Source organism: Dendrobium catenatum, unplaced genomic scaffold (genome assembly GCF_001605985.2).
Source record: "Dendrobium catenatum unplaced genomic scaffold, ASM160598v2 fragScaff_scaffold_390, whole genome shotgun sequence".
NCBI lineage: Eukaryota > Viridiplantae > Streptophyta > Magnoliopsida > Asparagales > Orchidaceae > Dendrobium > Dendrobium catenatum.
Window position 1 is genome coordinate 2656045 of NW_021318852.1, and position 21238 is coordinate 2677282.

Here is a 21238-nt window from a genome sequence, read left to right on the forward strand (position 1 = left end):
AGTGAAGGTGGCGAACCTGAAAGCTTTTTTACCCTTTTGGTGAAGGTAGAGTGCCTTGCAATCCTTTTTCACCCTCCCGGTGAAGGTTGAGAACATCGACCTTTGACCTTGAAGCCTTTTTTCCTAAAGCACCCTAAGCAAATCCACATAGCCCTATGGAGGAATCAAGCTGCAAGCTTGATTGGAGCAACCATGTGAAACTCCAACACTACTCCCTCTCATAAAACCTCACCTTCTCCTTCTCCACTTTCCAAGATCTCTCTTTACTCTCTCAGAATACCTTCAACAACTAAAGTCTCTCTCTCTAAACTAAAGAATAAAATATTTTTTTATAAGGTCTCCAAAAACTCTAAAATTTCAATTGAGCTGTTGCTGCTTGTACAGTACAATCGATGATCGTACAATACGATTAGTTTAATAATTAGATATTGTACAATATGATGGAACTGCCTTGGGATGAACTGTGCAAATTATGTATACTAGAGTGTACATCACAATAAATTTAATTTTTATGTGATCATACAGGACGATTGAAAATTGTCTCTAGCTGCCATATGGACGATTGGTATCGTACAATATGTCTAGTTCAAAAATCAAGGTTTTGCCAAAGGAGATCATCATGACGAACATGCTTCATACATTATGATCTAAAAATTGTATAACAGTGTCGACTATATTAATTAACCCCTTGATTTGATTAACTAATTAGAAGGATAAACAAATTTTCAAATATTATATTGTATGAACGAGATCATATAGTACGATCCGTTTGAAGATTGAAAACTTAAAAACTTACTTAAATTTGATTAGTGGTTAGAGTTTCTGTTTTGAACATATCACACAGTACAATTTTAATCGTACAACTTGATTAGTTCAAAGAAAATTAATTAAAAATTAGACATTTTAAATCGTTTCAAAAAACATATAATTGTACATTACGATTTTGATCGTACAATATGATTAGTTTAAAAAATTAAAATTATTTTCTCACTCCCCTATGTGTGAGTGCAAGGTCGCCAATATAACATACGCCATTTACAAGACTATAACTCAAAGAAATTTAAAAATAATAGAAATAAAGATGACATATTATTTGTCATGCTATTCTACCCAAACTTGATCCATGAATTTGTTTGCATGGTGCATGATGTACCTGAAATATTAGCACACACAAAAATATATGCACAATATATATATAATAATAGGAGAAATGAAAATTCAATCAATAATATTTTTTGTCATCAAAATCACAAGCTCGGTATCCCAGAATGTAACAGTCAGGCAAACATGTAATAATCAGACAATGGTCGATCGAGCGAGAGTTTGGAGGCGAACTATGACTAGGCAGTGGTCCAACAATGGTTGGGCGAAAGTCTGGCAGGGAGCGCTAGGAAGAAAGTCTAATAGTTATTATTTATTTCATACAAATAAAATTAATCCATAACTTCATGTGCTAAGAAGAAAGTGTAATAACCCTTAAATTTTAAAATATATATTTTTAACTTATAGCAGTTCAATAATATTTTAGAAATTATTATAAGTCCATTTTAAAAATCGTGTTCTTCATAACATAGATGTTGATATTGTTGTGTTCTAATAGTAATAATTATTTTTTAATTTTATGGGCATTATATATATATATATGAAAACAAAAAAGCTTCTTATTTAATTGCAATTCCTTAATAAATTGATATATGTGGGTATAAGTGGGTCTTCTAAGATTGTTAAGTGTGCGTTTTACAAACCGATTTTATGAGTCTTCTAGACATGCTTAATTAACTTATGAATATTTTTTCATAAATTTTTTATTTTCAAATTTGAAAATATAAATGGATTTATAAGAATTTTGTGCTAAAAAATAAATAATATAATTGATATAATTATCATTGTGCCAAAAATATATTTTATTATAAAAATCCATACCCACTTACAAAATATCTCAAGTGGCCTTATCCCTTTCATTTTGGCTTAGTAGAGAAGAAAAAAGGAAAATAAGAAGTAAAAGAGAGATCACAGGAGAGAGAAATTAAGGTTTGGAGGTTTGGAGACCATTGACTTATTTTTATCCGTTGGTCCATGTAGAAACACTACAGGAAAATTCATCAATTACCGGCGGTTCTCTAGCCGCCGGTAGTAACGACAGTCTGCAGATGATCCGGTTAAGAAAGTAGAGGTATTAGAATTGATTCATGTTAAAAAAGGTAGAGGTAGACGTTATCATCCTCATCTCTGCAACACTTAACTTAGTATTATGCTTCTCTTTTAATGTCCAACATTCGGCACCATAAAATTTTGAACTTTTCTGCCTTGAGTGGATGTATTGAAAATATCAATTCAAATAAAGTACAATTGTTTGAAAGTATAGCACGTACACTTGTTAATGGTCCATATTCACGGATATTAGAAAGTCCGGGCAGCGTCCAATATGGATTAGAGAGGGCATATAGGCAGATCAAAGTAGAGCTTGGGTGACCACTGAGTTCACAAAAATAAAAGAGCAGAATAAAGCATCTGACTGTGGGGGTTTAGGAAGCTCTCTTCATACTAGTGGATATGTTCCTTATACGGAACATAGACGACGACTGATAAAAGCTTTAAATTAGTTTATTAAATATATTTATGTTATTATAACTATATCTTATATTTTCAGAAAGAGTTTCTTGGTCGGGAGCCAACACTGCTGGAGTGGCATATGAGAACTCATCAATATCAAGCTGACCATCAGTGGGTTGATGAAAAAGACTAAAAATGCTCATGTTAGCATAATTTTTTAGAGTTTGGGAATATAAATTTATTATAATAAAACTAATTGTAATATCAATATATTTTATGGATTTATTCTCGCACGATGATTTTGTACAAGCTCGAAAAAGTCGTCAGTCCACTAGTGAGGGATCATCTTCATGATCGATCGAGATTTCTAAGTATCATACATGGTCATATGTTGTTGGAGGAAGACAGAGGGGGAGGGTATATGGCTTGGGTTCGCAAGGCTATACTTATAAGGGCAGTTCATCCACCTCAGCATTTTATGATCAAAGTGAAGCTGAAGAATTTGTAAGCCAGAGGGTTGTAGCGCTGACGAGAAAGATAAAAAAGATGAGAAAGGTTCAAAATGAAATGCAAGAAGAGCTACGATCCTATAGAGATGAAAATCAAAGGAAGAAAGAGCAAGAGAAAGAGCAATCACATGCATCTCCAGACAGCGAGGATACGGAGGAGGAATAGTACTATTTTATGTTTGATGAACTTATGATGATCTGATTGTAAACTTATTTGGTTATGAACTTATTTGGTTTAACTTATTAAACTTAGTTTTGAACTTATTGAACTTAGTTATGATTATATGTTTTGTTTGGTTTAACTTATGAATATATTTGTGATAATTGTTGTGATTGACTATAGTGGCGTGTTGCCTAAAATTGTTGTGATTGTTGTATTTTATGTGCAGGTTTAGAGTTTAGGATGAAAATCCCTCAAATTGAGGTGAGGCTGCCAATTTTTTTTTTCAAATACTACAGGTTTCCGACAACTAATCGGTAGTTTGGCCGCCGGAAACATCGATACCGAACGGGTAATTGACCCCGCCAAAAATCTACTAAAACCGCCGGTATATACCGGCGGTTTGCCGACGGTATCCATCGGTAAACCGACGACACACAGCCGATGAACTTTCTTCGGTTTGAACCGCTGGTAAGCCGCCGGTGATATTACCATCGTCTTAACGACGGTCTACACTATAATAACGATGATTTTTATACTAGCGGTTCAACGGACAGTATGCCGTCAGTAATAAAACCGGCGGTCAACGACGCTAAGACCGCTGAAAGATAATCGGCGGTATAAACCGCAGGAAAGTCGACGGCAAAGAAAACCGCCAGAATAACGCCGCCAGAAAAGGTTTCCGGCGCAGTGCCGGTGTTTTACTGAACCGCTGGAAAACAAGTAGTAACCGCCGGTATTGAGTGATTTTTCTGTAGTGAAAAGTTGCTTAAATCGATGTATGTTACATTTTGACTATCTTAATTTTTAATAATTCAAAGTTTTTTAGATTTCTTTTATCGAATTTATAATTTGGTTTTACAAAAATGCAGCTTTATCCGATTTTGGTAACTTTCATCCGTATAACTTTTGATATATTATTGGTACAACTATTTTTGTCATTTTGAGTAATTATTCAAGTTTTTCACAAGGTAATTTTGAAAAGCGGCTATTTTTATCAATTCAAATTTTCATTTTGACATCTAAAAAATAATATGTCTATTCAGTTAAAGCTTAAGAATGTTGCTATACATAACTCTCGTATTATGATAAAATTCAGAAAACTTAGCTTTGGCAATCTATAAAACATTGGGTGAAAAATTATTTGCCAGACGTTAGAGCATTTTTTTGTAGAATCATACAACAATATTGTGATTATTTCATTATTATAGAATGCACTTTATTTTTGCTTTGCCAAGTTGAATTCTTTTATGTTATGTATTGAAAATTCTGGAGCGTGAGGGGTATATTTATTAATAAAAGATTATATTGACAGCAAAAATGAATTCTGTTGGTGGAGAGAAGATACTATGTTGGCGGTGATAACATATTATGTTGATTATTATATAAGAAAAACTTGGGCATGAGGGTCATTCTAATTATTACTATAAAATATTTGGTTATTTAAATACTTATTAAAATTCCATATCAATATTTCTTAGTTTATGTTTTTCGCACAATACCTTAGTTTATTAATTCAGTTTTTTTAGCTCATTTAGTTGGAGTAATTGATTCTTGTTTTAGACTACAATAACATACATAATTGTGTTAGCTCATTCTTACTTTTAATTTTGTTTTTAGTTCAAGGGCAATGAGCAAGCTGAGTAAAATTGATAGGGATGCCGTGTTAGCTAGTTTCATTTTTGCAGACTTGACTCTTTTTTTTTTGTTATGCTTTCTATTGTTAAATGCTTTTGTAGATAAACTTCAAATTATAAATGTATTTTTTGATAATAAATATATATATATATTTTTTTAGAATTAGCCTTCTGCTTTATATTGTCTTCAATAGTGGCTCTATGTTGTATAAATTATAAGTTTAGTTTTTCTTAGCACATCTCTAATTGGATATTGGGGTGGTGAAATTATTCGGTGCAGACGTTCAGAGACCAACCAGAATATGCCACGTCGCCCCCTGCTTGGTACCCGACTCGGTACTATTTGATACCCCAGCTCGGTACCGATGATATGATGCATTCAGATTGGTCTCCGGATTGTGAACTACATTCGACGCCCGCACAGAATAATCTATCCTTGAAGTGAGTTTTTGGTTCTTGCCAAAATTGAGCATGATATGACCTGTGTGATATCGGGTTGGGTCGTGACAAGAAGTCACCCTTCAAATAAAAAAAATTACATTAAAATATTCTCGTTTTATCTTGCCTTCTTATTTTTAATTAGCTAAGTGTTGTTTGGTTGGCTAAAAAAATAATTGAGTGTAAAATAAATGCAGTGTAAAAAGGAATGTAGTATAAAAGGATTAAAAATGTAAAAAATGAATATTTTAGAATTGTTTGAATGAGTGTAAAGTAAATGTATGAAGAATATTTTTTTTAAGGTTAGAAATAACATAAATAGTGTAAAGTCCAAAGATAGTGGCGGTGGTGGCGGGTTGCAGTGTTGGTCGGTGATTGGTGGCGGAGGCAGCACTTTGTGGTGGCTGTGGTCAACAGGTGATGTTGGTGGTCGGCGACAGTGATGGTCTACTGGTGGTGGCAAAGTGCAACAATGGTGGGACGTCAGTTGGTAGTCAGTGGCCGACGATGACCAAGCTAGCTTGCTTGAGGGGTAAATGGTTTTAGCTCAAAACTTGACAAGTTTAGTTTACCTCAAAAATGAATTATAATGATTTATACAACATTTTCTTTTTTGAATTCATTTTTCATTAAACAAAACATAATTTTTTTTTTTAAATCATTGTATTTGAAATATCTTACACATATTTTACTTCCAACCAATTTGTAATCAAGTAAAATAAAAAGAACAATAGTGGATAGGTGTTGAGAGTTTCAATAAAACATTATTGATTTAATTAAAAAAAAATAAGTTTAAGCATATTTAAATTATTTATTTAAAAGATCTAACGTGATAATCCAACTAGACAAAGAGCACCTGATAGCTCGTTTCAATGAAACGCATCTTCCCATTGCACTCTTATTTCTGGAAGACTAATCGCTGCTCCTGAAAGCAAATCGAAGAAGAAAGGGGTAGAGATGAAGGGGTATACAAATGGCGAGATTCAGGACTTCGAGGACGAAACTTCGCCTGCCGGAGTAATCCTGGGTCTTGACGGTGGCACCACCTCCACCGTCTGCATATGCATGCTGGCGTCGGCATCGATCTCTTTCGGCGGCGGCGGCGAAGCTGCTGAATCTCTTCCGATTCTTTCTAGGGCTAGCGCTGGCTGTTCCAATTTCAATTCCGTTGGAGGTAAGAATCTCTTCCATTTACCTTGATCTGGGTTGCAATTTGTTCTAAATCAATGATAATGGATTTTATATTTTGATTAGGGCATTAGCTGTTCATTTATGCATGTATAGTTTTTTGGGCACACAGTTTAATCTGAAAGGGGTATATGGAGGAATTGGATAGGTTGTTTTCAATCGGCTATCTAAATTAGAAATCGAAGGAAATGTCAGTGCTTGGACAGAGTGGATTTATAAAACCAATTTTGATTACCTTCTTCGACATTTTGTAACTTTAAGTAATTGAACTTTGGCCTACCTAAATTTCATGAAGTGAAGCGACCCATAGTTCAATGATATTTTAGTTATAAATAAGACCGTCGATCTGTTTAAGCTTTTGCATTTTAGATGTATAGCTCTAGCCATTCACTTTTTGTTGCACGCATTTTAGATGTATAGCTCTAGCCATTCACTTTTTGTTGCACGACTTAATCATGAAATTCAAAATTAAAATTTTCTTTGAATTTCCATAATTTAAACTGTTATTTTTGCTGCTCGATGTAATTTTTTTTTAATTTGCTATATATCTTGCTTTCCCTTCTATGAAAAAACATTCTACTGTAATTTGCTGATGTCTTCCAGCAATCAGACTCAGATTTAGATCTACTTTGTATTTTCACTTTGTTTAGGAATTTGAGTGTTAGCCTTTAGAAGCTGCTTTAATGGGATCTTTCATTCGTTTCAGAGGGGAAGTTATCAAGTGCCTTGCCTTCCTGGTGCTTGGTGCTAATGTGTTCTTATGTAAGGTCATATTGCTCTACAAGAGAAAATTATTCTTTTATATCCCAACAGACATTGATCTTCTGATTGAGAAATTTGTCATAACCTAATCCGATATGACCCACAAATATAGGTCATACTATGTTGGATTAAAAAAAAATCATTATGTGTCGGATGATGACAGAGAAGAGTCGGAACGGAACATACGAAGATTTTTAATTTGGAGAAATATCATATTTCTTTTAAATAATAGACACCAGAGCTTCTAATTCTTCCGCTATACATTAATTTGCTTGTCGTCAAAAGAAATTTCTTCATTTCTATTTATCTACAAAAATATACAGTACAAATTCTTGCTATAAAAATCCTTGGCAATAGACAAACACAGGACATAAAATATAGAAATGCCAGGATAGTTAAAAAAATAATAAAAAAAAGAATAGAAAGGGTTCTTATACACTAGCCAGACTTAGAAAATCAACATACTCAACCATCTAGTTACTCCTGTCTTGACTTGAAAATGAAATGCTAAACACAAAATATTCTAACATAGCTCAGCAGATTACATTTCCCCCCAAATCAGTTCTTAATAATTGTAAAACCAATGAATTAAAGTAAAGCAGTTATTCTAATCTCACTAACAAACATACTTTAATGTTGTGTCAAAATTGTGTAGGGTTTTGCAGATAACTGGGCAGGTTGAAAAATTCAAAGAGCAGTATGCTGAGCGCAATATGCTGAACAAAATATAAATAAATGTATAGTGCAAAACAAAAAAGTAAGAAAACTCTCGCCCTTATGTCTCACATTTAGAACTCGGATCCTTATGCATCCTTTTTAGAACTTCTGGCCCTCATGCCTTCTAGTGCTTTCAACACATTCAGAATTTTCGCAACAAAACTCCACGAATATATTACAAAACTCCAAACATCACTCATCAGATACAAACTGAATATCATTTGGAGATGCACAATTGCATAGATAAACATAAATTAAATTATTTATAGAATTTTGGAGATTCGCCCTACTACGGGCATCATTTTAGCAATCAAACTCAATACAAAGTAGACAAATTCACTGACTTAGAATTCTACCAAATTATTAGAGATCGTACAGAGCTATATTTCAGAGGTTTAATTATTATACATTACTATTTTTTAGTCTATGAATATTTTCCTACAATTTTAGAAAACAATGTTTCACAAATACCTGACATAAATTAAAAAAAAAATCTCAATGTCTAATCAGGAAAGTTTCAAAATCATCGAATTATTAAAAACCGAGATAGGCAAAACGCAATTTACCTTTAACCAAACAACTTTCGGAACTAGACCGTTAGCATAAAATGACCAAAAGAGCCTCAAAACAAACTCTCTCCCTAGAAATCCTTCTCTGTCTCTCTGTCTCCGTGATGCCCAATCACACATGCCCCAACACTCCCTTTGGGATCCCACAATGATGTAGTGTTGCTCCCCGACGTCGTCGTGCTGAATTAATTTACAAAATTTCAGAGAGTTCAGCGTTTCAACGTCGCCTACCCCAACGCCATAGCACGTTAGGGGAAAAATTCTAGATTTCTAGAACATTCAAACAGACCCACGAGACCCGCTTTAGAGCACATGCTGACTTTCATATGCACACAAAACACTTTCAAACACATGCAGAAAGGTTCATAAGCAGATATTCAATATATTACCTTTTTTAGATCGAGTCAGAATTGGTGGAACTGTATACTGAACTTGGAGGCTTCACAAAACTAATTTTTCAAAAAAATCATATGGGGAATCACATGATGATTAGAATACACATGCCTTCATATATATTCTTATTGTGGGGTTCTGTCTTCTTTCATCAGATTGAGGAAATGGCATCCACCGGACATTTCCTTGGATTTAGTGTCCGATTCCAACATCTGTTTAGTTGGCGATTTTTTGTTAATAGAACTCTTTTTTGTTGGATTTAATGCATTTTGGGTATACTTAAAAATTTTCTTGGTCCTTTTCATAAGATACGGTTCAACTGCATAGCTGGTACTGGAAATTCCTTGATATGGACTACAAAAAGAGTGCCTTCTTTAATATTGCATTTCAAAAATTAAACTTCGAAGCTTTCTTATATATCTGTTATACAGAAGCTGCAGCAAAGGAGACACTAGAGAAGGTTATGGTTGAAGCCCTTTCCATGGCTCATTCTAATTGCTCAGCTGTTCGGGCAATTTGCTTGGCAGTGTCTGGTGTTAATCATCCTTCAGATCAACAGAAGATTTTGGAATGGGTTAGGTATGTCCCCTTGTTTTCCTTCAAGCTCGCCCTAAACCTGTATCTTTCATTATTTTCTATGATGACAAGTAGCATGTTAAAACTTGGATCTAGAGGCCACTGAGGATGAACTTTTAGGTCTACAGCAATTATCTCCTTATGTTTACTTTTCATGAGCATGGTCCCGTGTTATGTTGCGTGGTGCTTCTTCCTGTTAAAGTAATGGAATCAAGACCACGAATTTGCAGGTTATCAGTGGTTTTACCTCAGTACATCACTTATTTGATTTTGAAGATATATTGCTATTTCTGTAACAAATACTGCTGCAAAGTAATTAGGCTTATTCTAGACATACTCTATGCAATTCTATGTTGTTTTAGGCTAAATTTTAGTTTTATTTTGGTACAACAATTGTATTTAATGTTGCTTTTTAATAGCATTGCTCATCTTGTTGTGCTTTTAAAATCATTTGAATTGTCATAAATTATATAATACTAAATCTACCATGTGTCAATCTATTGAAATGTTTTGTATCTTTGACTTTATCATAATAGTTCATCTGATACAACATTTTGTATATGTAAAATTCATTTCTAAACTTAATGAACTAACATAGTTCAAACCGAATCTCTAAAATATTATTCACATTTCAGCAAAGATGACCTTTTCCACCATGGTCATGCTGGCTTTAATAGGTCCTTCTCTAGGTCATTTCAAAGGTGTCTAAGTTGAAAGATTAATATTAGGAATTCAGACTTATAGTCTGTTATGCATGCAGAGAGAAGGCTTTTGAAGGGATAGAGGAAATTTCCTATTTGTTGAAAGTGATTTTTTAGGTGCTCAGATTTCATCATCTTTCCGCACCAAGTTTTCCAACCAGTAACATACCCTGCCTTGCTTGGCCTAATGGAAGGTGTTTTAACTATCGTGCTCAAAGGAAATTTTATTGTTTCATTGCAGAGATCTTTTTCCTTGTTCTGTCAAGATAATCATAGAGAATGATGCCGTAGCAGCAATGGCAAGTGGAACACTAGGGAAGCTCCATGGCTGTGTATTGATTGCAGGCACTGGTTGTATTGCTTATGGTTTTTGTGAAGATGGAAGACAAGCCCGTGCTGCAGGTGCAGGACCTATACTAGGGGACTGGGGAAGGTTAGCACCCTTCTCACTTAGGCTGACTCTTAAATTTTTTAATATGCCAATATCCACAACACTCTTGCTACCCTTCACCCTAGTAATATTGAAAAACATTTCTTGTGTAAATGCCGTGTCTTTCTTTTTTGCTGCTCTTCCTACATTATGATATTTACAAAGCAAACATCTCGCAGATTTTGCTTGTTAACTAGTTTGACTCTGATTGGATCTGGTTTTTATCCTCATTAAATAGACCAAATACACTAACAACTAAGTTCTTAAATACTTTTGTAACTAAATGATAAAACTGTAAATTTTCTAATAACTTTTGAGGGTAATGTGGACTTCTCAAGCATGGGACAAAATTCATGAATTATCGCATGACCAAGTTTAGTTAAAAAAAAAAGAATTTCTGCTGAATGCCAAACTTTTGAAAAGGAGCATGTTATTTTGTGTTAACTTGCTATGCAATTCTTTAAAATTGTTAATAAACTTTTAAGTTTAGAAGAAATATACCTAAACAATAATGTGATAGATACTTTAAAATTGCTAATAACATTTTAAGAATAATGGATTACAGTGCAAAGGCTATAAATCACGAAAGTTGCAAGTTCAATGTTGTTTTGCACAAAAACTCTCCATGTTTTTGCTCCATCAAAATTTTTCAATAAATTCTTTAAAATATAAAAAATAGCGTGCAAATCACAAATATTACTGTGTAGAATAACTATTAGAATTTCACCCAACAACTACTGCACATATGAGTTGGGGAGCCAAGGAATGGTAACAATGGCACTAGAATGAGGTCAATGGCATGATGGCGACATGAGAGCAAAGCCCAGTTAGAGTGTATTGACCTGAATGGACAGGTGGTTAGGGTATAGCAAGAGAAATGATCACCCTTTCTTAATGCTTATAGGTTTTATGCTACTATTTATTTTTTCCGTAATTTTGATGTAAATTGTGTTGGACCATTGGTTTAATTAGTTAAACTAGATGAACTGGTTAACCCATGTGATGAGGACATCAGAAGATCAATGATTTACGGCCACGATCTACTTTTGATTATTATTGTATTTGACATTTTTATTTTATGTTTTATGAGTCTTTTGTATTTCTTTCCGTTCATGCCCTTGCTTAAGGGCCTCGTCATGTGTTTACCGGAAGGGCAATTGTGTATTTTTATTTTTCTTCATGTATTCGGCTATTAAGCCTTCTCCCTCCTCTTGGAGAGGGATAATGATTATTGTTAATGAAAATTCTTCTCTTTGTGTTCTCTTTGTGAGTTTATATTTTCTTGATATATTGGTGAGTTCAATTCTCCTAGATCTCTGGGTGAGTTCTATGGAAAACCCAAGGTGAGGGCAAAAGCAATACCCGCTAATCATTGGAAGAGTCAGTGGCTCGTGGTCTACCTCCACCATCCCCATTCTCCTTATCCTCCATTACCCGTCGGCCCTAACTCATTCCCAAGATCGTGATCTTCGTTCTCTTGGATTTCCCCTCACCAATCCTCCATCCTGCCGCCCCTCCCCAGCTGGCCGCTTGCTGCCCGCCGACTGCACCTCACCACCGGCCAAGAGGCCCGGCCGCCCAACCCGTGCAGCCTCCCAGGCTTGTCGCTGGCCTCCCCCATTGAATCCTGAATTCAAATGTCAGTTTCATGAAGTCCTCCTTTACTACTTTCCTAATTTAGTTCCTTAATTTGAGGCCTCCAAATTAATTAGATTTCAATTTGAATTTGAAATTCAAATTAATCTTAATTAATACCCTATTATTAGGAAACTTCTCAGTTTTAAAAGACCTAAAATTTCCGGTCATATTTTATTACATCTGCTTTAATTTGTGGGCCCCATTTTACTTAACACCAAGCCCTTCTCTCTCTCCATGTGGCCGGCCACCTCTCCCTTATTGTTTCTATTTAATTGCCACATCACCACCTCTTAAATACCTCCTTAATACTTCCCCTCTATAACGTGATTTCAGTTTTATTTGAGATTTCAAAATCTGAGATTGAAAATAAAGATTATTCCCTCTCAGATTTCCTCTCCTCCATTACTTCACGTTGCTTGCTTGTTCCATCAGTCTTGCTGCTAAGTTTTCCTCCCTAAACTGAGAGTTAGAATTCCTCTCAGATTTATGAGAGAAGAAAATCTGAAATATTTCAGATTCCTCCAAAGAATTATTTCAGCTTTGTGGAAGAATTTAGAAAAACTAGAAGTTTTCTCAGATTTTGGTTCCAAAATCTGAAATTCTTCCTTTCCCCTTGGGTACTCCTTCAACCCTTGGCGAGAATGCATGGCGGAACCCGAATGGAACTTTGGATTTGTGCATGACAATCGAGATCAAGTCGACATCATCCAATCACCATTCTTTGACGTGGGCTTTGATTTCGACAACACCATTGAAGAATACTTCGACCGTATCCATTACACCTTAGTTGACGTGATCGACGAGCAAAGGTCAAAGGGACGTTGGATCATCATTGGACGACAATAATCCTCCACCACTCCGGCCACCTATCCAAGAACGACGATCCTAGGTTCCTTCTTCCTCGGAGTGACCTCAATTCTAATGTGGATAATCTTCTCTCGCCAAAGCCTAGTGTAGTTGAGTGATCAATCCCCGAGGTGAAACTCTCATTATTAAATTGTGGATTGTTAGTTAATAGCTCTTCGTATTGCTACTATTTTTGTTTATCTACAAGATTTGGTTAATCTACATGTGCTCCTTCGCCCAAGCAAGTGGAAAACTAAGGTTCTTTATTGAACCTCCTTCGCATTGCTACTATTTTTGTTTATCTACAAGATTTGGTTAATCTACATGTGCTCCTTCGCCTAAGCAAGTGGAAAACTAAGGTTCTTTATTGAACTTCCTTGTTATTACAATAAGCTATTGAGTGGAATTACATCGCCAATGTATTCTTAAATTCCTTAATGAGCTCCTGCGCAATTTGGTTTCACATCACCATGACACCTATTTAAAAATGATATCATCACTTACCCAATTTTAACACCATGATTTTTTCAAAAGATCGACTTTCATGGTCCAGTTTCTGCTTTCTTCTAAGGAATTGCTGGAGATATTTACTAGATACCAATCATCTGAAATGAAATTAGGAATTCCTTTCATATCTAACAGCCATTGGAGTGGTTCCAAATGCTCGAATGACTACTTGTGCTAAAAAAAAGATATGTTTACTAGGGTTATTTCTAATCAAACTGTGTTTTTTCCCTGTTAACTCACAGAATGGTAATCATATTCCCATATGCTTCAAGCAAACTCAAGAAGGCTTTGTGACCGAAGGAAATTGAGGCAGAACAAACTCACGGGTGGTTATTTTGCATGTGATTGTGAGTGTGTAAAGAGCTTAGATTGATGCCTCATGTGTCCTTGATCAATCACTCTTGAATTTCGTCAAGTTTGTAGCCGAAAACAGGATAAAATAGCAGCGATTCGACGTGGGCAGCAAGGTAAAACCTCGGGTAGCAACAAGGGCACAGTTGGGAGGGTGTTATGGAACATACCAACAGCATAAGATAGCAGCCCAGCACTTAATGGCAGCACATAGGAAAGGGTGTATGAGTAATGAGAGAAGTTATGGTTGCACTTAATAACATTTAATGGGACTAGGGAAATGAGATATGATTAATGGTTTGGATTAATGAGGAGGCCTTGGAAAGTTGAGAAATTAATTTGAGCTCTGGTAAAGGGAATAATAGATAATGAGATGGCTCATTAAATGACATTGGAAGTGGATATCATAATGGAAAGGTTTGGGAAAGTGGAGGGAGAATTAATGGCTGATTTTGGGAAGGGTGAGGTGGCTTGGGAAAACTCCAAAATTAATTAGATTTCAGAATTTGAAAGTTTAATTAATGTTTGGTGGAATGTGAAGGGTCAAAGGATATGAAAAGTCATTTTGAAGGCTTGGGAGTTGGGGGGCTGATTTTGTGGTGTTGGTAGGGCTCTCGGTGGTAGTTGGATTGGGATGATTTGGGGTTTCCGTTGGTTAAGGAGGTGGGATAGCGGTCATTTGTTGGGTGGTGGGGAAAATGAATGAAAGGTGGCTGTTTGGGAATGAAAGAAATGTTGTGTGATGGAAGGGATGGTAGTTGGTTGGTTGTTGGATGTAGAAAACAACAAAAAAATTTGCAGTTTGGGAGGGCTGTAGGAGCAGTACAGAACTTGGGATTACTAGTGGGGTTGGAAGGATGGACGGTGGGGTGGTTGTTGGAGTTCGGCCGGATGGGTGGGAGAGGGTGGTGCTGCTGTTTGGAGAGATAAAGGAGGAGAAGATAAAAGAAATAAGAAAGATACAGACCAAGAACCTTGCCACAGCGACGGTTGTTGGGTAAGTCGTTAGCCCTACTCCAAGGGACTTTCTCCACCACTAAACTTACTAAGAAAGGAAACTAAAATTGAAATTCTTATATAATCATCTTCATCATCTATTACAATAGCTTAAGGCACTATATATAGGCCACAACATAAGAAAACTCAAAAGAAAAAGTTGTCCCTTGGGCAACAACACTCACATAAACAAATTTAGGAGGTAAAACAGGGAATAACATAAAATAAGAGCTAAAATTCAGAAAATAACTCATAATTTAAGATTTAAATTATAGCCGTCAATTTACGACGACTTCTGTGATAGACGCGCCAAATCTTCGTATTGATGTCTGCTTCAGAAATACTATAAAGAAGCAATATTGTAGGTGGATATATAATCTTATATAGACAGATTTGGAAAGGAGATTTTTCTTGTAGTCGTTTTTTCTTCTAGTTATCAGTATTCCAAATTTCCAACAGTGAACCACTGCTGCCTTTCTTTTGTATGATTCTTCCTGTAGGATTTGCAGATAATGACTGATGTTCAACAGTTAAATACCCAGATTCCAAAGAGAAAAAGCCTCATAAACTGCAATAATTTTGAAATTTTTGCGCTGAAGCTGCTGAATGAGTATGCATACACATGTTGGTGTCAACATTAATTCATTCTTTTCACGGTTAAAAACGTCTTGAATAATTAGGCATATGCTGGGGTTTCTGACTATGTTCCATTTCTATCTCATTTAATAGTAATACTACTCTTCTTTCCAAGTTTGATGTACAGTTTACTTTAACTGTGTCTTTAAAGTAACTAAGGTTCTGCCCATTCATGCACATGATGACATCCTTATAAACCATTCCATTAGTGTTGAAAAATATTTTAAGTTAATTGGGTGATATGCTAACAATCGTTGACTATGTTCTACCTTTACCACCTTTTATTGTATGTTTTATACACAAAAATTGTAGGTGACCAGATGTGTCCATTACGCAGTGGTTATGGGATTGCCGCACAGGCATTAACTGCCATTATTAGAGCTCATGATGGTCGTGGACCACAAACAACACTTATGAATAACATCCTCAATGTGCTAGGACTTTCATCTCCTGACGAAGTTATTGGGTATTTTTTCTTTTCTCTACAACTTTTTTCAGAATAATTCCTTAACTTTCAACTTGCAAAATATAGAAATATGTATTCCAAACCTTGAACAGCTACAGATTTCCAATGATAGTTGCCAAAGCAGAATTTTCTTTCTAAGAAGCTGGCTTGCAAAACTGCATTTCCAAGCTGAATCAGTTTTTATATTTTGTGTAAAGTTGATGATTCATAAAAGAAGGAAAGCCTGCTGGAACCTTGTATTCTGGAAATAAAGAATTACCCTCTCAAACTGTGTGGCCACTTTCAATAAAGCCTTGCAAAACAAATTACCTTTTATTTTTTTATTCTAGAGAAAAACCTTATAGTTGCTCTTGCAAACAAAATTTCACGAGTTACCAAGCCAAAAGTGTCGGCTTAATGTCCTCTTTTCATTACTTTCTTATGTGGCGTAGGTGGACATATGCAGATCCATCTTGGGCTCGCATTGCTGCACTTGTTCCAGTAGTGGTTGCTTCAGCAGAAGATGGAGACGAGGTTGCCGACAAAATACTGCATTATTCAGTCCAGGAGCTGGCTGATAGTGTTAAAGCTGTCATCCGAAGACTTAAATTGTCCGGAGAAGGTGCACTAATCTCTGAAGTGTTTGTTATTGTCATTTGGTCTAACCATCTTTGAAGAACCTGTCATGAAACTCTCTCGAAAGGTTGTTCTTGACTTCTTGCCAACCATTCAAATATTTTCACGAATTTTTTGGTTGTAGATGGAAAGAGTCCTTTTCCATTGGTAATGGTTGGAGGCGTTATTGAAGCTAATAATAAGAAGTGGGACATTGGAAAGGAAGTTGGAAAGCTTATTTCAAAGGATTACCCAGGAGTTTTCCCCATTCGACCCAAGGTAAGTAAACTTTCAAGACTGCAATATATTTTGTGGGAATGGCAATTTTTTTTACAATTTAGCCAGTGAGTTGTAGCCTTTAATGAAAGATTAAGATCATTTAAATTTTGATGCACTGGAACTACTTCCAAAAAGCTCTTGCAACAAGTGAGACTCATAGTACGAAAGAATAATTTGGTGCAGGTATAATGTTCTCATTGGCCTGCACCTTAGATATGCAGCATGCATTTTTCATGTTTAGATGTGCAGGTTTTCATGCATCACTTGTGATCTGAAGGTTCTTACAACTGGATTTGTTGCCTAACTAGGGAATTGGCAAAGACTCAAATCCCTCAAAATTTGAGGATAAAGGATTTATAGACTATTATCCTATGGATCATGAGAATGGGGAGGAAGGAAGTACATTATCATTCAAATTTAGTCTAATAAGCATTTAGGACCCTCTCTCTGAAGAAGCATGTTGCATGTTTCTAGTGTCTAAAGATGGAAAGTTGGAAACAATCTTTCTGAACTGTTTTTCATAAACTAAGTGGCCACACATGCTGGCTCACAAAATACTGAGTTCTTGAGATATTTGAGTCAGTTGGATTTCATCCAATAAATTTTCAGGGGTTTTAGTTCCATGATATTTAAATCTTCTCCACTTTTAAATCTAACATCAAATTTTCTCTACTTACGAACATACCACTTAAATCTTTAAGACAGGTCAATAATAACACTCATGTTAACTCTTTAAATTCCGCTTCACATTTCATTGGTTCCTCTGTCTTCCCGATTGTTCTAGTCGCAGTCTTCTTGTCATGCTCGGCAACTAATTCCTTGTCTTATGAGTCTGTGATCTTGTCCGAGAAAGTGCAGCATTCAGAGGAGTGTTGAGGCCTCACCTTGCAACTTTGCCAGAGGAATCATTGAAAGTGTGTTTCTTGTACTCATGCTCCAAAGAAAGCTCCCAAATCAACTCAAGTAATCTCTCGTGCAGATCTTCCCTTGTGAAAAATGGATTTTATCTTTTTGTAGCCAGCAAGAATCTTAAACTGGACGCAGAAGCAAAAATTGTGGCAATAGCTGGAGAATGGGTCAGCTTTATCTGAAATTTATTCAGTGAAGGTGCCATCCTTATTGCGCCACTCAAGGAATAGAAAGAGCTATTACTTGTAATGAAGAAGTATAGAAAGAGCAAGGATGATCTACATATGATATTTATTGATTTAGAAAAAGCATATGACAAAGTTCCAAGATAAGTGCTCTAAAGAGTTCTAGAAAAGAAAGAAGTTAAGAATGTTTATATTCAAGTCATTTAGGATATGCATGCATGAACTATTACTTGTGTTCAAATACAAGAAGGTTTGATCAAGTATTTTACTATTTCAATTTGATTACATCAAGGATCAGTTCTAAGCCTATATCTTTTTGCTTTAGTTATGGATGTTATTCCTAGAGATTTTCAAGAGAATGTATATTGGTGTATGTTTTTGGCTAATAATATTCTTGTTGTTGATAAGACTGGAGAGGGAGTTGATGAAAAACTTGACTTATTGAGGTCAACGCTCAAAGGTTTTTGTTTGAGTAGATTTAAAATTATACGAAGTGTAATTTTAGTCATAATAGACCTAGTGGTGAGAGATTGTGATATTGGGTGATCAACTAATTAACCAGAGTGCACGTTTTAGATATCTTGGGTCAATTGTTCAAACAAATGGTGAAATAGACGGGATATTCTTAGTATAATTCAAGTTGAATGGTTGAAGCTGAGAAATGCATCAAGCCTGTTGTGTTATTGAAAAGTACCAATCAAACTTTAGGAAAAAAATTATAAGATGATGGTGAGACCTGCAATATTTTATGGCGTAAAACGTTGGCCATCAAAGGAGAAACATAAAATTAAGTTAAGCATTGCAGAGATGATGATACTCGTGTGGATGAGTGGCTTTACACTAAGAGACAGAATGTGAAATGAGTATATAGTGAAATGCTTGAAGTAGCTGTAGTGGTAGATAAGATTAGAGAGAATCGTCTTAGATGGTTTGGTCGTATAAAATGTCGGCCTTCCAATAATCCTGTTAGGAAAGTCGATGCATTAGATTTGACCTATGTTAAAAAAAGGTGGAGGTAGACCTAAAAAGACTTGATTAAAAAGTATTAGAACTGACCTTTTTTTATCAAATCTAAATGAGAATTTGTCTCTTAACAAAAACAATGGAGAAAAAAATATTCATGTAGGTGACCCCATGTAATGGGATAAAGGCTTGCTGTTGTTTGTTGATGTAGAGGATTTAAGTCTAATGTATGTAAATTCTCCTAAAATTTGCATCAAGTGGTAACTTTTCTCAACTACTTAAGAGGTTAATTCTATAATGTGCAGGTGGAACCAGCCGTGGGGGCAGCATTAGTTGCATTGAATCAGTACACTAAATCATTCAGAGTAGATCAATCTAGCTGATACATCTATTTATGGAAAAAAATTATGTAAATTACAGGAGATCTTGATGATGCAAAAGTAGTAGAGAAAAAAGAAATTCTCTCCAGAGCTGATTCATGGGTTCCATTAGATGTAAACTATATCAACTGGTGCTTGTTGCTTCGCTTCGCATCACTTCAACTTGCTATTTTTTTTCTCTTTTGATCAATTCATCTTGGCTTCTATTAGTTGCCCAAGGTTTATAATTGTTTTTAAGCTGTACAATTGTAATTTCTCTACTGAAATAGCAATACCACTTGCTTTGATATCTTAATCTTTGCTTATATGTGCATGTGATGTAAATCGGGGATATTATGAAAATATGTTTCTTTAAAGCATGAACTATGCGCAGAATGATGTGGCAAAAATATATCTTGCAGTTTAAATTTGTCTTGTCATTCAACTTGACATTTTGCAAAGCAGGAGTATCATTTCTGAAAATTATTAGGTGCGGAATCTCTACTTCTGGACATCCACTAAAAAATTGACATGTTAAATGCGCTTTGGTTGCGTTTTTGTGCGTTTTATCTGCAATTTAGTTGCGTTTTTACTGTTCATTTGTTGCGTTTTACCTACACTTTAGTTGCGTTTTGACTACTCTTTTGTTGCATTTTTTTACTGCGCCTTTACTGTGCTTTATTTGTGCTTTTGGGGCTCTTGGTTTAAAGGTCTGTGAACACATTAAATATATAAAGTAAAAAATAAATTTAAAAAGTGCACTCAATTGTCAAATTTTAAGTGGATATCTGCCGGTATCCGCACCTAATAATTTGCCCATGCAATAAGGCTTCATTTGGGATTGTCTTCTTAATTATCTAAGTTTTGAGAGTGGATATTACAATCAGACACTCATTAACGTAGGAAATAAAAGTTCTCATACCGAAAATAGTTGCCATTTTTCATTTTCGGTTATAAAATAATGCTTATTACTAAACATTGATTTGTATGAATGAGTTATTTGGATGAGTGTAAAAGAAATGCATGATATTACTTATTTTGTTTGGTTTGAATTAAAATGAATCAAATATAAAAAATGTAAAAAGGCAGTGGTCACTGGACGGCATTGACAGCAGTGTAGCCGACGGTGGATGGCCGGCCGACAATAGTTGCCTGCGGCTGGTGACGGTGGTGGGTGGTGGCCGACGGTGAACGGCTAGTTGTAGTGGTGGCCGGCAACAGTGAAGGGCGGTGGTGGGATGTTCGGCAGAAACGACTAGAAATAGCATTGGTGGTCGGCATCCGACACGTTGTGGCGGCAATTGTAATGAATTTTTGATGTATTTAGAACTCTTCCAAATTAGAAGTATTTTGTTGAGAAGCAAAGCTAAGGAAAGAACGATGAAGCAGCTTTCAGAAGAGAAGTTTTCTGAGCTGCTTAAATTTTTATTTTGTATTGATAAATATGAGTTATTAATATAATATTTCATTAATAATATAAAAGACAGGTGTCTCACATGCCCTTATTTTGCAATGCTTAATATTTTAATTCAAAGGATTGCTGGCAGGATTTATGACGAAGCTTCTTCAATATATGTCAAGAACAAAATGTTATTAGAACATTTTAATTGCAATTTAATCAAATGATTTTTCCTGTTTTTTGAAACATTTAGATAAATTCACATGCACATTATATACATGATAGCGGAGTCATTCCACATTAAGATTTCATTTTAGACGATTTTCTTAATACTTTTTAAAAATAGATAATTTTTTTATATTAAAAAATTGCTTTATTAAACAAAAAGAAAACCGTCCGAACAAAGTCTAAGGATTTATTTGGGATGACTTTTTACTGCTTATTAAAATAACTTTTTAGTAAAAAAATTTAAGAAGC

General features: G+C 35.2%; 1 protein-coding gene and 1 long non-coding RNA gene across 2 annotated transcripts; both read left to right on the forward strand.

Moving 5' to 3' along the window:
- The first annotated feature begins 6146 nt into the window (after positions 1 to 6146).
- On the forward strand, positions 6147 to 19742 carry LOC110104974 (N-acetyl-D-glucosamine kinase). Its single transcript, XM_020834298.2, has 7 exons — positions 6147 to 6471; positions 9358 to 9505; positions 10445 to 10636; positions 15945 to 16073; positions 16505 to 16674; positions 16813 to 16946; positions 19309 to 19742. The coding sequence occupies exons 1-7, from the start codon at positions 6255 to 6257 to the stop codon at positions 19384 to 19386; spliced, it is 1068 nt and encodes a 355-aa protein (XP_020689957.1). The 5' UTR covers positions 6147 to 6254; the 3' UTR covers positions 19387 to 19742.
- LOC114579447 lies at positions 13252 to 15066 on the forward strand. Its single transcript, XR_003700419.1, has 2 exons — positions 13252 to 13375; positions 13477 to 15066. It is a non-coding gene; the product is annotated as an uncharacterized LOC114579447 (long non-coding RNA).
- Positions 19743 to 21238: the final 1496 nt, after the last annotated feature.

Excerpts from the sequence above, each read along its gene's own strand:
- LOC110104974 (XM_020834298.2), top strand. The coding sequence starts at position 6,255 with ATGAAGGGGTATACAAATGGCGAGATTCAGGACTTCGAGGACGAAACT. Across the intron at positions 9,506-10,444 it reads AAGATTTTGGAATGGGTTAG|AGATCTTTTTCCTTGTTCTG; the intron begins GTATGTCCCCTT and ends GTTTCATTGCAG. Across the intron at positions 16,074-16,504 it reads TCTCCTGACGAAGTTATTGG|GTGGACATATGCAGATCCAT; the intron begins GTATTTTTTCTT and ends TATGTGGCGTAG.